The 14,829-nt window shown below is 34.2% G+C and overlaps 1 protein-coding gene across 1 annotated transcript in view; it reads right to left on the bottom strand.

Annotated features, from left to right (window-relative positions):
* The window catches only part of LOC129637637 (phospholipid-transporting ATPase ABCA3-like), a 195,435-nt gene that overhangs the window by 71,515 nt on the left and 109,091 nt on the right, over positions 1 to 14,829 (bottom strand). Inside the window, exons 18-20 of the mRNA XM_055561864.1 lie at positions 9,204 to 9,456; positions 8,771 to 8,975; positions 1,781 to 2,003 (exon numbers count right to left, since the gene is read on the bottom strand). Of these exons, the coding sequence (XP_055417839.1) occupies positions 1,781 to 2,003; positions 8,771 to 8,975; positions 9,204 to 9,456 (681 nt within the window). The remainder of the gene's footprint in view (positions 1 to 1,780; positions 2,004 to 8,770; positions 8,976 to 9,203; positions 9,457 to 14,829) is intronic.

Here is a 14,829-nt window from a genome sequence, read left to right as displayed (position 1 = left end):
TTCACCAGGGTATTCTAATAAAAATCTAATATTTTAGGGGCTTTTAGAACTGCCTTGAATGGGACATGAACACTTTCTGTACTTCAGACCAGTAGTGATTAAGCAGAGAAGTTGTCCTAGAGTATAATTACATTTAAAAGACTGAACTATGAACTGAGATCAATTTTAGCACAAAATAAATTAAAAAAAATGATCACAAAAAATCCTAGAAAGCCATAGAACATTTGGTTAAAGTAGAAATTACAAGAAAAATTATAAAATATTCCTAACACAATGATACTGAAAATACAACATATCTAAATGTGTGGGATACAACTAAATTAGTACTTAGAAGAAACTTTATAGCTTTAAGTGCTCATATATCCCAAAGAAGAGAGGTTTAAAATCATGTAATAATTGGTCTTACAAAGGTAGAATAAGCCTAGCCAATTTAATCCAAGGTAACAGAAAAAAAGGAAATAAATATAAGAACAGAAATTCATAAAGCAGGACATAAAAATACACAACATTAATAAAACCAAAAAGCAACACTTTGAAAAGACAAAAAAAAGTGGCAAATATTGATCAGACAGAAAGGGTGGGACAGTGTGAATGAATACAGAATACTAGGAATGAATGAGCAGTTATCAATACTTATAAACAGACCTTAAAGAATCATAAGGAAATGTTATGAATAACTTTATGCCAATAGTTTTAGATACTTAGATGAAATGCAAAAGTTCTTCGAAAAAGATGACCTCTCAAAAGTTCCACAAGGAGGTATAAGAAATCTTAATAGCCCTGTCTCAAGAAGAAAATAAATTAATAATTAACAACAAAACTTCCCACAAAGAAAACTCCAAGTATGAGATGAGATCTTTCACTGGTGAGCTCTTCTTTTCTTAATAAAGGAAAATGATCCATTTTAGAAAAAAACCATTTTTCTGGACTATAATATAAAGGAACTGAATTTCTGCCAACAACTCAAATAAGCAAGGAAATAAATTCTCCCCTAAACCTCCCAAAAGTGGATGCAGCCTTGCAGATAGTTTGATTTTACCCAATGAGACTTATTTGTTTAAAAGCTGTAAGATAATAAATCTGCACAATTCACTAATTTTGTGGTAACTTACTACAGTAGCAATACAAAACAAATACAGACTAATTAATAGCAATGTGATTAAGTATCCTCTTATATGTTTCTTAGTCTGCTATTCAGAAATCAATAATTTCTCATATGGCTTAATATTCCCCCTTGAATAGGTGTACAATGAATATTATAATAGATCTTTAGCTAGCTCAGGGAATTAATTATTTCATGGGAGGGCATGATCTAAGGTCAATAATGGATTGGAAGCTTATTCTTCTCAGTCTCTGCAAATCCAAGGATAGCTGGATTACTTAAAACAGATCACAATAATGTTTGTAGAGTGATTTAATAAAGGCATGCCAACAGTCTATCTCCTAAGAAATTCCTATTTGATATCTTTGCCAGTCCAGTCAATTTCTCCTTAATCTCAAAATCAAGAGGAAAATAAAGAGATAAATATTCTGCAAATGCCATGCAAAATAAGCCTGAAGGAAGAGGATTGGGTTAGCAAAAATATCAGTGTCATAATTTGTTTTGCGTTGTACACAATACGATTCATATAATTTTAGTGACACTTAATATGGTTATTAACAGTAGCATAAAACTTCCCCAGAAACCCCGAAGCAAAACAACTTTGCAATGTTCCACTCTTCAAGCCAATTCCTCCATAACTATTCCTGTGGAAAAGGGGAAATTGTTTTAAGTCCTTACCCTGAATTGAGGCTATAGTTACATCTGCTACTGCACCAAAAATCCCTGCACAGTAGTTAAATATGACGAGCTTGGCGTAGGCACTGGTATGACTAGAAAACAGGAAACTTATCAGGTACATGAAGGGAATGACAGACCAGCCAAACACCATGAAGATGAACAATGTATCCAGAAGGCGGTAACCTGTGACCAATATCTTCAAGTCAGAGAACGTGAACACCACCTGAGACACAGAATACAGAAATAAAGTCAAACTGAAGAAAACTATGCAATATAATACATGAGAACACAAGTCAATAAACCCAGAGAAGGATAAATCTTTCTTTGTTAGAATACAGAGCTATTTATAAATCAAATAATTTGATCTGTGATCATGGCTGTGAGGTACTTCCACGTTTTCCTTATCAGTGAGAAGAACCCCTTTATTTTACTTTCTACTTGCTTTTATCTACTTGGAATAGTTTCATTTTGTTCTTGAACAAGATCAAAGTATATTCTTTCTGCCTCTTCACCCAACCCCAAACAAACTCACTCTCAATATTTCCAGAAGTTATATTCCTAGTAAGAAAACTTTTGTTAAGGTTTTAATTCTGGCAGCTGTAAGCTGTGATGTTAAGGGACCTACTTTTCACAAGTCTCTATTTTTAGATTCTGCCTCTTGACTCTACCGTATTCCTAACCCTCCTCTTCCTATCTCAGCCACTCAGTTGGGAAGCAAACAAGGAAGCCCCAAGTTATAGGGGATCTAAGTAAGGAAAGAGAGAACCTACAGAATTATTAAGGAAAATAAGTTTCCAGAGGTCTGCATCTTGTAAGTTATTAATTGTGGTTTTGCCAAATATTCTAGGGTTATCTATTTTGAACTATAAATGATTACGTAACAGGATATTTGAGACGTGAACAGCAATATTATGTTGATAAGATCTACTATGTGATTGGTAGCAAATTTTCAATGGTAATAGAAAAAGCAACAAAAAGCAAATATAACATTAGTGAAAATATTTGGGTATTATGGACATGACAACTTTGTTTCTATCAGAGCAGACTTTTAAGTGAAATAGAATGAATTCAATTGCTTGCACATGTATGATAATTTCAGTACTTTTAAAGATTGAATAATATTCCATTGTATGTATATATCATATTTATTTATCCATGTTTTCATCAGTGAACACGTGAGTTGATTCTACTAGTTGGCTATTGTGAATAATGTTGCTATGAACAATGATGTACAAATGTTTTCAAATTCCTGCTTTCAATTCTTTTGGAATTCCACTGTTAGTGGAAATGCTAACTCATATGGTAATGCTGTTTATTTTTTTGAGGAAGTGCCAAGCTGTTTTCCACAGCAGCTTCAAGCGTCGGACACGACTGAGCGATGTCACTTCACTTTACCATTTTAGATTCCCACAATCAGTGCACAGTGTTCTAGTTTCTCCACATCCTTCCTAACACTTGTCATTTTCTCTTTTTGATAGTAGTCATCTGAATAGGTACAAAGGAGTATCTCATTACTGTTTTTGGTTTGCATTCCCTTAAAGATTACTGATGTCAAGCATCTTTGCATGCTCTTATTGGCCTTCTTTGGAGAAATAACTACTCAAGCTCTAGCTCATTTTTGAATTGGGTTTGTTGGAGTTATTGTTAATTTGGGGGAATTCCTTATATATTCTGGGTATTAATTCCTTAGCAGGTATAAAATGTTAAATATTTTCTTCCGTATTGTGGATTGCCTTTTCACTCTGCTGACAATGCCCTTTGATTTATGTGTTTTCTTAGTTTTCATGAAGTCTGATTAATTTATCTTTTTCTTTCTTCTGCTTGTGCTTTTGCCATCACATCCAAGAAACCACTGCCAATACAATGTTATAAAATTTTCCCCCTTTGTTTTCTTTAAAAAATCTTACAGTATTAGCTCTTACATTTAGAACTTTATCCATTTGAACTTAAGTTTTGTATACAGTTTAAGATAAGGATCCAATTTCATTCTTTTGTATGTGAATATGCAGTTTTCCCACCATCATTTGTTGCAAGGCTCTTCTGCACCCATTGAATAGTCTTGGAACTCTTGTCAGAAATCGTTTGATCATATATGAAAGAGTTTACTTCTGGGTTTTATTTCTGTCCCATTGGTTTATATACTAGTACCAGATTCTTTTGATTACAGTAGCTTTGTAGTAAGTTTTGAAATTAGAAAGAGTGAGTACTACAACTTTGTTCTTCTTTTTCAAAATTGTTTTAGCTATTTAGGGTGATTTTCTCCTTTTATCACTAGACACTGCCCTTTTTATTTCTTTCAACACTGTTGAACATAAAGTCTATTTTGTCTGATATTAGTATAGCTACTTCAGGTCCCTTTTGTTTACTATTTGCATGGAATATCTTTTCCCACTTTTTCACTTTCAGCTCTTTCTTTCTTTCTTTTATTCATTAGATCTAAATGAGTCTTTTTTAGACAACATATAGTTAAATCATTTATCTTAATCAATTTTTCATACACACTTTTTGATTGGGCAGTTTAATCCATCTAAATTTAAAATAATTACTGAGAAGGGCTTACTTTTGTCATTTTGCTATTTTTTAAGTAATTCATTTTTGTCCCTCAGTTTCTCTGTTACTGTCTTCTTTTTTATTCAGTTTTCTTCTGTTGACATGTTTTGAATCCCTTGTCTTTTACTTTTGTGTGTATTCTATAGCTATTTCCTTTGTATCGTGAGTTACATATAACATACTAAAGCTATAATAATCCGGTTTGGATTGATACCATCCTAACTTTAATAACATATAAAAGTTCTACTACTATACAACGCCTTCCAACTTTTTGTTATTCATATTACAACTTACATTTTTATACATTGTAAACCACTAATATGGATTTGTAACTATTTTTATACATTTGTCTTTTAAAACCTGTAGAAAAGTGGAGTGGCAAACAAAATTTCATTCAGTGTTATGGATGAACGCTATGTCTCCCCCCTTATATTGCCAGCTTATATCTTGAAGCCCTAAGTCCCAATGTGATTGTATTTGGGATGTAATTAGATTTAGATGAGGTCATGAGTGTGGGGCTTCCATGATGGGATAGTGTCCTTAGAAGAAGAAGAAAGACCGCTCTCTCTCTCCCTCCCATGTATGGACATAGTGAGAAGGTGGCCATCTGCAAGCCATGAAGAGCGTTCTCACTAGGAAACAAATCAATCAGAACCCTTGATCTTGGAGTTCCTAGTTGTCCCTCAGCTTTCATTTATCTGAAAATGTCTTAATTTCTTCCTTGTTTTAGAAAAACAGCTTGCTGGATATAGAGTTCTTCAGTGACACTTTTTTCTTTCAATATTTTCAATAGGTCATCCCACTGCTTTCTGACCTCTAAAAATCTTTATTAAGAAATTGATTAGTAATATTATTTATTAATATTATTCAGGACACACAGGGAGTTACTTCTCACTTGGAATATCCTCTCCTTGTCTTTGAATTTCAGCAGTGTAATTATCATGTTTCTCAGTATGGGTCTTGTTTGGTTATTTCTTACATGCTATTTTTTGAGATTCTTGGGGTTTTCGATTCATGTCCTTCATCAAATTTGGGAAGTTTTCAGACGTTATTTCTTTAAATAATATCTTTTTACCTGTTCTTTCTCTCTTTTCTCCCTGGGACTCCCATAATGTGTAATTGATCCAGTTGATGGAACTCTACGATTCTCTGAGGCCTGTTTTACTTTTTGCCATTATTTTTTCCTCCTGCTCTTTCGACTTGGTTAATTTAAATTTTCTTAAAGCTTGCTAATTCTTTATCCTGCCTGTTCAACCTTCTGTTGAAATCCTTCAGGGTTTTTCTCAACCAGTTATTATACATTTTAGCTCATGAATTTGTTTGGTTTATTATTATAGTTTCTGTTTGTTATTATTCTTATTTTGCTCATATATCACTTTCCTAATTTTCTTTGGTTCTTTGTATTTTCCTTTAGGTCTTTGAGCATATTTAATACAGTTTTTAATGCTTATTATTTATTTGGCTCTGTTGTGTCATGCAGATTCTTTTGCTGTGGTGCACAGACTCTCTGGTTGTGCATGGACTCAGTAGTTGTAGCACATACTTAGTTGTTCCACAACATGTGGGATCTTAGTTCCCCAACCAGGGATTGAACCTGCATCCCCTGCATTGCAAGGCAGATTCTTAATCACTGGACCACCAGGGAAATCCCAATACATAAAAAAAAAATTGAAATATAGTTGATTTACAATGCAGTGTTAATTTCTGCTATACAGCAGGGTAATTCAGTTATACATAAATATATGTACTTTTCAATATTCTTTTTCATTATGGTTTTTTACAAGATATTGACTATAGTTCCCTGTGCTATACAGTAGGACTTTGTTGTTTATCCATTCTACATATAATAGTCTGCATCTGCTAATTCCAAACTCCCAATCCGTCCCTTCTTCATCCCTTTCCATCTGAGATTCAAGTTAGGCTAGACAGAGACCAATTCTTTTAACATTCTCAAGACAGGTCAGAATGTTGTAAATACAGTTATGTTCTACTTCCTTCACTTTGAGGGAGATAACTAGCAACTGGATTGCCATCTCCAACAGACCAAAGATGATGCTGCAGGAGGAAGGGGCTGAGTCAAGGGTCAGTCAAAATGCAATAAAATTTCCTACTATTTTGAATGTGACTTTTCCTTTTTTGGGCATTCTCCTAAAGAGCAACTGCTATAGGTCTAAGACTGTTTCTCAAAGGTTGTGTAAGGTTATTTTAAACAATTAATTCTCACCAAACTTTTGATTCAGGAAGCTCTGAGCACTCCAAACAGGGTAAATGCCAAAAAAAACCCAGTATAGCAATAAATATAGTAATAAAGATAAAAGTCTAAGTGAAAATGAGAAATCTTTTTAAAAATCAGTGGGGAAAAAGATATATTACATTCCAAAGAATAGTAATAGTAAAAACACCAAAACTGACTTCTTAAAAACTGATGGAAGCAAGCCATGAGACATTGGAATATTATTAAAATATAGGAGGGGGAAATTCAGGAAAATATTCTTCAAAAGGTAAAGAAAATGAAATAATTTCCATGCAAATAAAATCTAAACTTTTTTGTCACCATAACTTTCCTAAAGAAACTATCATAAGAAATTCTTCAGGAAGAGAAAACTGATGTCATATAAAATTTCAGAATAAAAATGCAGAGCAATAAAAAAACTCTATGAATAAAAAGTGATAATACCTTCTGGGTATGTAGAAATGAAAATGTCTTATTATAGTAATGCAAAAAGTCAGAGGGAGTCATTGAAATGATAAGGCTACAAGATCTTACCACTGTTAGGGAAGTGGTAAAAGCAATAGCTTGTAATTAACCAAATGTGTGTGTTAATTTTTAAGGCAGTTGCTAAAAGAAGCATTAACACAAGTTAATAGCAGAAAAAAGGGAGAAAGAAGAAACAAAAATAGATTATTTAAATAGGAAAAAAATAAGATGATGCCATAAGTCCAAACTTCTTAGAATGGACCAAACTAGATTGCTAGCCTGAAAAAAAATAACACCTTTGGAAAAAATTTCCCCTTTGGAAATCACAAGTATATTTTCTTATCAAGTACATATAAAATATTTATAAAATTTTACCACATGCTGGATCATGAATATATATTTCATGATATATTCAATATATATACTCAATATATTTCAAATGATTGAAAATATTCATATAAGCTCCAATAAAAGTGGTATTAAGCTATGACTATATTATCAAACTGCCTAGAAATCAAATCATACATTTCTAGAAAACCTCACAGTTCAAAGGTATTTTAGAAATTAGAAAATATTTGGAAATTAGTGATTTATAAAATAATATATTATAGCTGTGGAATGTAGCTAAAGCAATCAGAAATTTTTTAAAATAAATACGTTTTAGAATTTGTGCAATGTATGCAGAGGGTGAGGAGTAATTATTGGTAGCGAATGGAGGAGGGAAATCATGGCACATGAGGTACTATCTGCATTAGCTCCCCCAGTTAGTTCATGTAGTAGCAAAAATAACTAGTAGCCTCAAAAAGTCGGTAAGTGGCTATCTGGCAAACCATGAGAGGAAGGTAGCATTGAGCCCCTTGGCTACAGTAGTGCATATGACAAAGAGAAAAACATCAGGCTTTCCTCTCTACCCTGGAGCTCTCCATACCACCTTAAGCCTCTAATCCTTTGACTTTTCTAAAGTGTAGTAGCTTAGCTCTTCCTCAGAACCAAAAGTTACAGCATTCCAACTCTACAGCCAGTACATCTCTCTTAAAAGAAACAAACAGGTTTGTTTTAGCTTTCACAGCAGTGGTTCATTGACCTTCTCATAGGATAGAAATATGGCTGTGGAGAAGACACCAGGTATAAAGAGAGATGAACGCAACAAGCATAAACAGGCCAAAAATCCTCCCAATTTTGCTTTTAGTAATAAAAGTTTCAATAGCTCTTCATTATCTATTCCACATTCAAATATTCAAAAACAGAAACATAAAATTTAAACAGTTGATGGCATAAAATTTAAAAATCTCTTGAGGGAAACTGTAAAAATTGAGCATAAGGATCTCTTTTATAACAAATAATTACAACAGATAATAAGATGGGAAAACACCAGGACCAGAAGGAAAATAATTTTAAAGTATTTCTTTTGTTCAATATGGGACTGGTCTTCTAGCATGTATATTATATCCTTCAATAATTGTAGAAGCTTTGGGCTGACTACATATGAAAGAGCAAGCATGTAAGAAACCATATCAAGAGACACCTTTATGTGTCAGCAGACAGTAATCTTTTATTAAAAAGTAATAGAAAATAGAAAAATTTCACTATGAGATGCATTCCACAAAGGATTCTCTGACATAATGAGCCAAAGAATTTTTATCTTTCTTGAGGGATGTATATTTAAATTAATATTAGCCATATAAGAATCCTCTGGTGTTTAACAGAGAATGAACTCTTAAAATACTTGGTCTGACACTCACCAATAGTAAGCAACAGGAAATGAAGAAGATGAGGAAGTCCCACAGCAGAGCAGAGAGCCAGAAATTAAGGGCATAAACCCCACTCAAAAACTGAATGTGCTTCGCCTTAGTGACTCTCTCATTCACTGTCAGGAGACAAAAGCCACTGACAAGAATACTCACACCAAAATACAAATTTAAGGCTATTTCTGTTCCTGTCATCATTCTACAAAAGAATGAATAAAGCAGACACATTGGTAAAGCAATAAAGTGGGAAACATTAATTTCTAACAATAACTTTAATTATTATTATACATTATATTTATTATTAGCAGCTATTTCACTATTTTAATTAACTTTTAAAGTTAACTTTTAACAAAATACATGGTTGGAAAGGGAAGAAGGGATCTATTTAAAGCTTAAAGTTTAAGTTCAATGAAAAAAGTATACATACGAATATTTAGGTCCACTAGAAGCCGAACGTACAGGCTGAGGTTTGTTGATGACTGTAATGGAAGCATCAGGGCCAGAAAGTGACATAAAAATGATATTGTCTAATACAGCCAGAGATAATGGTGATGAATGGTATGCCTCATCGTTGAACCAAAAGTTAACTGTATTTTCATTTCCATTAACCTCAATGGAAAATGCAATAATGCATGAGTAAATACATTTTTGACTATCCACCAAATAGGCCTTCAGATCACCTGGAATGAGACAATAATACTGATCATGGCCTCAGCACGCAATACAGATCACTAACTATGGATTTTAGAGAGGGCGAACCAAATAATTTTACTTGCCTAATATTTTTTTTTCCCATTCCCACAATAGCTCTGACAAGCTTTGACCATTTAACTTAAGAATTTTATTCTTCGAAAAGTCTACAAATAATAAATGCTGGAGGTGGTGGTTTAATCACTAAGTTGTGTCCAACTCTTTGTGACCCCCTGGACTATAGCCTGCAAGGCTCCACTGTCCATGGGATTCTCCAGGCAAGAATCCTGGAGTGGGTTGCCATTTTCTTCTCCAATAAATACTAGAGAGGGTATAAGTAGATTGATGTAGCCATTATGGAATATAGTAAGAAAGTTCCTTTAAAAATTAAAAATAGAGTTGCCATATGATCCAGCAATTCCACTTCTAAGCATATATTCAGAAAAGATGAAAACTCTATTTTAAAAAGATAAATGCACCCCAGTGTTTGGAAAACTAAGACCATGGCATCCGGTCCCATCACTTCATGGCAGATAGATGGGAAACAGTGTCAGACTTTATTTTGGGGGGCTCCAAAATCACTGCAGATGGTGATTGCAGCCATGAAATTAAAAGACACTCCTTGGAAGGAAAGTTATGACCAACTTAGACAGCATATTAAAAAGCAGAGACATTACTTTGTCCACAAAGGTCCATCTAGTCAAGGCTATGGTTTTTTCAGTAGTCATGTATGGATGTGAGAGTTGGACTATAAAGAAAGATGAGCGCCGAAGAATTGATGCTTTTGAACTGTGGTGTTGGAGAAGACTCGTGAGAGTCCCTTGGACTGCAAGGAGATCCAACCAGCCCATCCTAAAGGAGATCAGCCCTGGGTGTTCATTGGAAGGACTGATGTTGATGCTGCAACTCCAATACTTTGGCCACCTGATGAGAAGAGCTGACTCATTGGAAAAGACCCTGATGCTGGGAAAGATTGAGGGCAGGAGGAGAAGGGGATGATAGAGGATGAGATGGTTGGATGGCATCATCTCTCTTTCATTTCTGGTTTAGTAATTTGAGTCTTCTCTTTTCTCCTTGTCACTCTGTAAATTTTTCTCAAATATATTGATCTTTTCAAAGAAACAACTCAATTTTGTTCATTTTCTCTATTGTGTTTCTATTCTTTATTTTATTCATATCTGCCCTAGTTTTTATTATTTCTTCTTCCTGTTAGCCTTGGGTTTATTCTTCTTTTTCTAGTTTCTTAAGTTGTAAAGTTAGGTGGTTGCTTTGATAGTGTTCTTTTTTTAAATTTATTTTTAATTCAAAGATAACTGCTTGACAATGTTCTTTTGGTTTCTGCTGTACAACAATGCAAATCAGCAAAATGTATACATATGTCCCCTCCCTCGTGAGCCTCCCTCCTACCCCCAGCTCCATCCCGTCCTTCTAGGTTGTCAGTTTTCTTCTTTTAATATAAGCATCACACACTGCTTTTGCCACATTCCTTAATGTGATATATTTTCATTTTCATTTGTCTCAAAGTATTAACATTTTCTAATTTCTCTTGTTATTTCTTATTTGACCTAATGGTAGTTGAACATTGTTTTTTGCATTTCCACATTTGTTATTTTCCGGTTTTCTTCCTGCTATTCTTATCTAGTTTCATTCAGTTGTGATCAGAAAGTACACTTTGTAGGATTTCAATTTTTTAAGTTTATTAAGATTTATTCTGTGGCCTAGCATATGGTCTATCCTAAAGAATCTTTCTTGTGCATGCAAGAAAAATGTGTATTCTGCTGTGTGTTGAGGGAAGTGTCCTTTTATGTCTGTTAAGTCTAGTTGATTTATGGCATTGTTCATGGTTTCTCTGTCCTTGTGGCTCTTCTGTCTTAGTGTTGTATTTACTGTTTAAAACTATGATACTGAAGTTTCTGATTATTATTGTATAGTGTTTATTTCTCCATTGTGTCAGTGTTTGCCTCACATATTTAGGATATTTGGTGCTATGTTTATGATTGCTATAGATACCCTTTTAGATTACATCCTCTTTGTGTCTTAGTCTTATAACACTTTTTGGTTTAGAGTCTACTTTACCTGATATTGGTGCAGCTCATTCTGCTCTCTTTTGCTTACTATTTGCATGGAGTATCTTTTCTTATCCTCTCACTTACAACATATATGTATCCTTGCCCAATAAATTAAAATCTGCCGCTGCTTCCACTTTTTCTCCCTCTATTTGCCATAATGTGATGGGACAGGATGCCACAGTCTTAGTCAAATGCTTAATTTTAAGCCAGTTTTTTCACTCTCCTCTTTCACCCTTATTAGTTACTCTTAACTTTCTACAATTAGAGTGCTATCATATGCATGTCTGAGGTTGCTGATATTTCTCCCAGTAATCTTGATTCCAGCTTGTGGAATAAAGTTTAGCATTTTGCACAATGTACTCTGCATATAAGTTAAATAAGCAGGGTAACAATATACAGCCTTGATGTATAACTTTTCTAAATTTGAATCAGTGTATTGTTTCATGTCTGGTTCTAACTGTTGCTTCTTTCCTGCATACAGGTTTCTCAAGAGACAGGTAAAGTGGAATGGTATTCCTATTTTTTAAGAATTTTTCACATTTTATTGTGACCCACACAGTCAAAGGCTTAGTGTAGTCAGTGAAGCAGAAGTAGATGCTTTTTGGAATTACCTTGCTTTTCCTATGATCCAGTGGATGTTGGCAATTTGATCTTTGGTTCCTTTGCCTTTTCTAAATCCAGCTTGTACATCTGGAATTTCTTGGTTCACGAACTGTTGAAGCCCAGCTTGAAGGATTTTGGGCATTAGCTTATAGCGTGTGAAATGAGCACAATTGTATGGTAGTTTGAATATTCTTTGGCATTGCCTTTCTTTGGGATTGGAATGAAAACTGACCTTTTTCAGTCCTTTGGCCATTGCTGAGTTTTCCAAATTTTCTGACATATTGAGTGCAACACTTTGACACCATCATCTTTTAGGATTTTAAATAGCTCAGCTAGAATTCCATCACCTCCACTAGCTTTGTTCATAGTGATGCTACCTAAGGTCCCTTGACTCCACGCTCCAGGATGTCTGGCTCTAGGTTAATGAGCCATCATTGTTATCCAGGTTATTAAGACCCCCCCCCTTATATATATATATATATATATATATATTTCTTCTGTGTATTCTTCTCACTTCTTCTTAATCTCTTCTGCTTCTCTTAGGTCCTTGCCATTTCTGTCTTTTATTGTGTTCATCTTTGCATGAAGCACTCCACTGATATCTCCAATTTACTTAAAGAGATCTCTAGTCCTTCCCATTCTATTGCTTTCCTCTATTTCTTTGCATTGCTCACTTAAGAAGGCTTTCTTATCTCTTCTTGCTATCCTCTGGAACTCTGCATTCAGTTGGGCATATCTTTCCATTTCTCCTTTGCTTCTCTTCTCTTCTATTCTCAGCTATTTGTAAGGCCTCCTCAGACAACCATTGTGCCTTGCTGAATTTCTTTTCCTTGGTGGTGTCACCAGTTCCTGTATAGTGTTACAAACCTTCACCCATAGTTCTTAAGGTACTCTGTCTACCATTTCTAATTTGTTGAATATAGTCATCATCTTCACTGTATAACCATAGGGATCTGATTTAGGTCATACCTGAATGGACTAGTGGTTTTCCCTACTTTCTTCAATTTAAGTCTGAATTTTTCAATAAGTAGCTGATGATCTGAGCCACAGTCAGCTCCAGGTCTTGTTTTTGCTGACTGCATAGAGCTTCTCCGTCTTCAGCTGCAAAGAATATAATCAGTCTAATTTCAGTTTTGACCATCTGTTGATGTCTGTATGTAGAGTTGTCTCTTGTTTTGTTGAAAGAGAGTGCTTGCTATGACCAGTGCATTTCTCTTCACAAAACTGTCAGACTTTGCTCTACCTCATTTTGTATTCCAAGGCCAAACTTACCTGTTACTCCAATTATCTCTTAACTTCTTCGTTTTGCATCCCAATCCCCTATGATGAAAAGGAATCCTTTTTGGTGTTAATTCTAGAGGGTCTTTTAGTTCTTCATAGAATCATTCAACTTTAGCTTCTTTGACATTAGTTGTTGGAGCATATATTTGGATTACTGTAATATTGAATGGTTTGTCTTGGAAATGAAACCAAGATCATTCTAATGTCTTTGAGACTGCACCGAAGTACTGCATTTTGGACTCTTTTGTTGGCTATGAGGGCTCCTCCATTTCTTAGGGTTCTTGCCCACAATAGTAGGTATAACAGTCAACTGAATTAAATTTATCCATTCACGTCCATTTTAGTTCACTGATTCCTAAGATGTTGATGTTCACTTTTGCCATCTCCTGCTTGACAACACCCAGTTTACCTTGATTCATGGACCTCACATTCCAGGTTCCTATGCAATATTATTCTTTGCAGCATTGAACTTTACTTTTAACACCAGATTTTAGCGATTTACAGTTACTTTTTATTCTTTTGTCTTTCAAATCCTGTAAAAAAAAGGGTATGATTATAAACCAAAATTGTAATAATATTGGTTTTTACTTTTATCCATGTATTTAACTTTACTCTAGAATTTTTATTTTCATATGGCTTTGAGTTACTGTCCAGTGTCCTTTCATATCACTTTGAAGAAGAATCTTTAAATTTTCTTTTAGGGTAGATTTCATAATGAACTCCCTCAGTTTTTATCTCTGAATATCTCAATTTTTGAAGTGCAGTTTTGCTAAATATAGACTTCTTGGTTGACCATTTTTTTTAGCTTTCATTAAATATATCATCCCACTGCCTTCTGACCCACAAGGGTTTAACTGAGAAAATTTCTGATAATCTCATTAAGGATCTCTTGTACATGGTTGTTTTTTTCTTGTTGCTTTCAAGATTCTTTGTTTTTCAACAGTTTGATTATAATGTGCCTCACTGTGGATCTCTCTCTGGTTGTCCTACATGGAATCCATTCAGCTGCTTGTATTAGCATATCCAAGTCTTTCCTCAAATTTGGAAAATTTTCAGCTTTGCTTTTTCAAGTAAGTTCTCTGTCCCTTTCTTTTTTTGCTTTCTAGGATTTTCAGAATGTGTAGCTTGGTCTGTTTTATAGTGTATGATAATTTCATTAGATTCTGTTCAGTTTTCTCCTTTCCCCCCACCCTTTTTCTGCTCCTCAAACTCAATAGTTTCAAATAGTATGTCTTCACATTTGCTGACTGTTCATCTTCCTGCTCAAGTCTGCTGATGAATTCCTATGGTGAAGTTTTCAATTCAGTTTTGTATTTTTTAGCTTCAGAATTTTTGTTTGGTTCTTTTAAAAATGTGTCTTTGTTGATATTCTTACCATATATGGCTTTCTTGACTTACTTCAGTATTTTG

The sequence above is a fragment of the Bubalus kerabau genome, chromosome 23 (genome assembly GCF_029407905.1).
Source record: "Bubalus kerabau isolate K-KA32 ecotype Philippines breed swamp buffalo chromosome 23, PCC_UOA_SB_1v2, whole genome shotgun sequence".
In the NCBI taxonomy this organism is placed as follows: Eukaryota; Metazoa; Chordata; class Mammalia; order Artiodactyla; family Bovidae; genus Bubalus; species Bubalus kerabau.
This window is presented reverse-complemented; position numbering and strand designations above follow the sequence as displayed.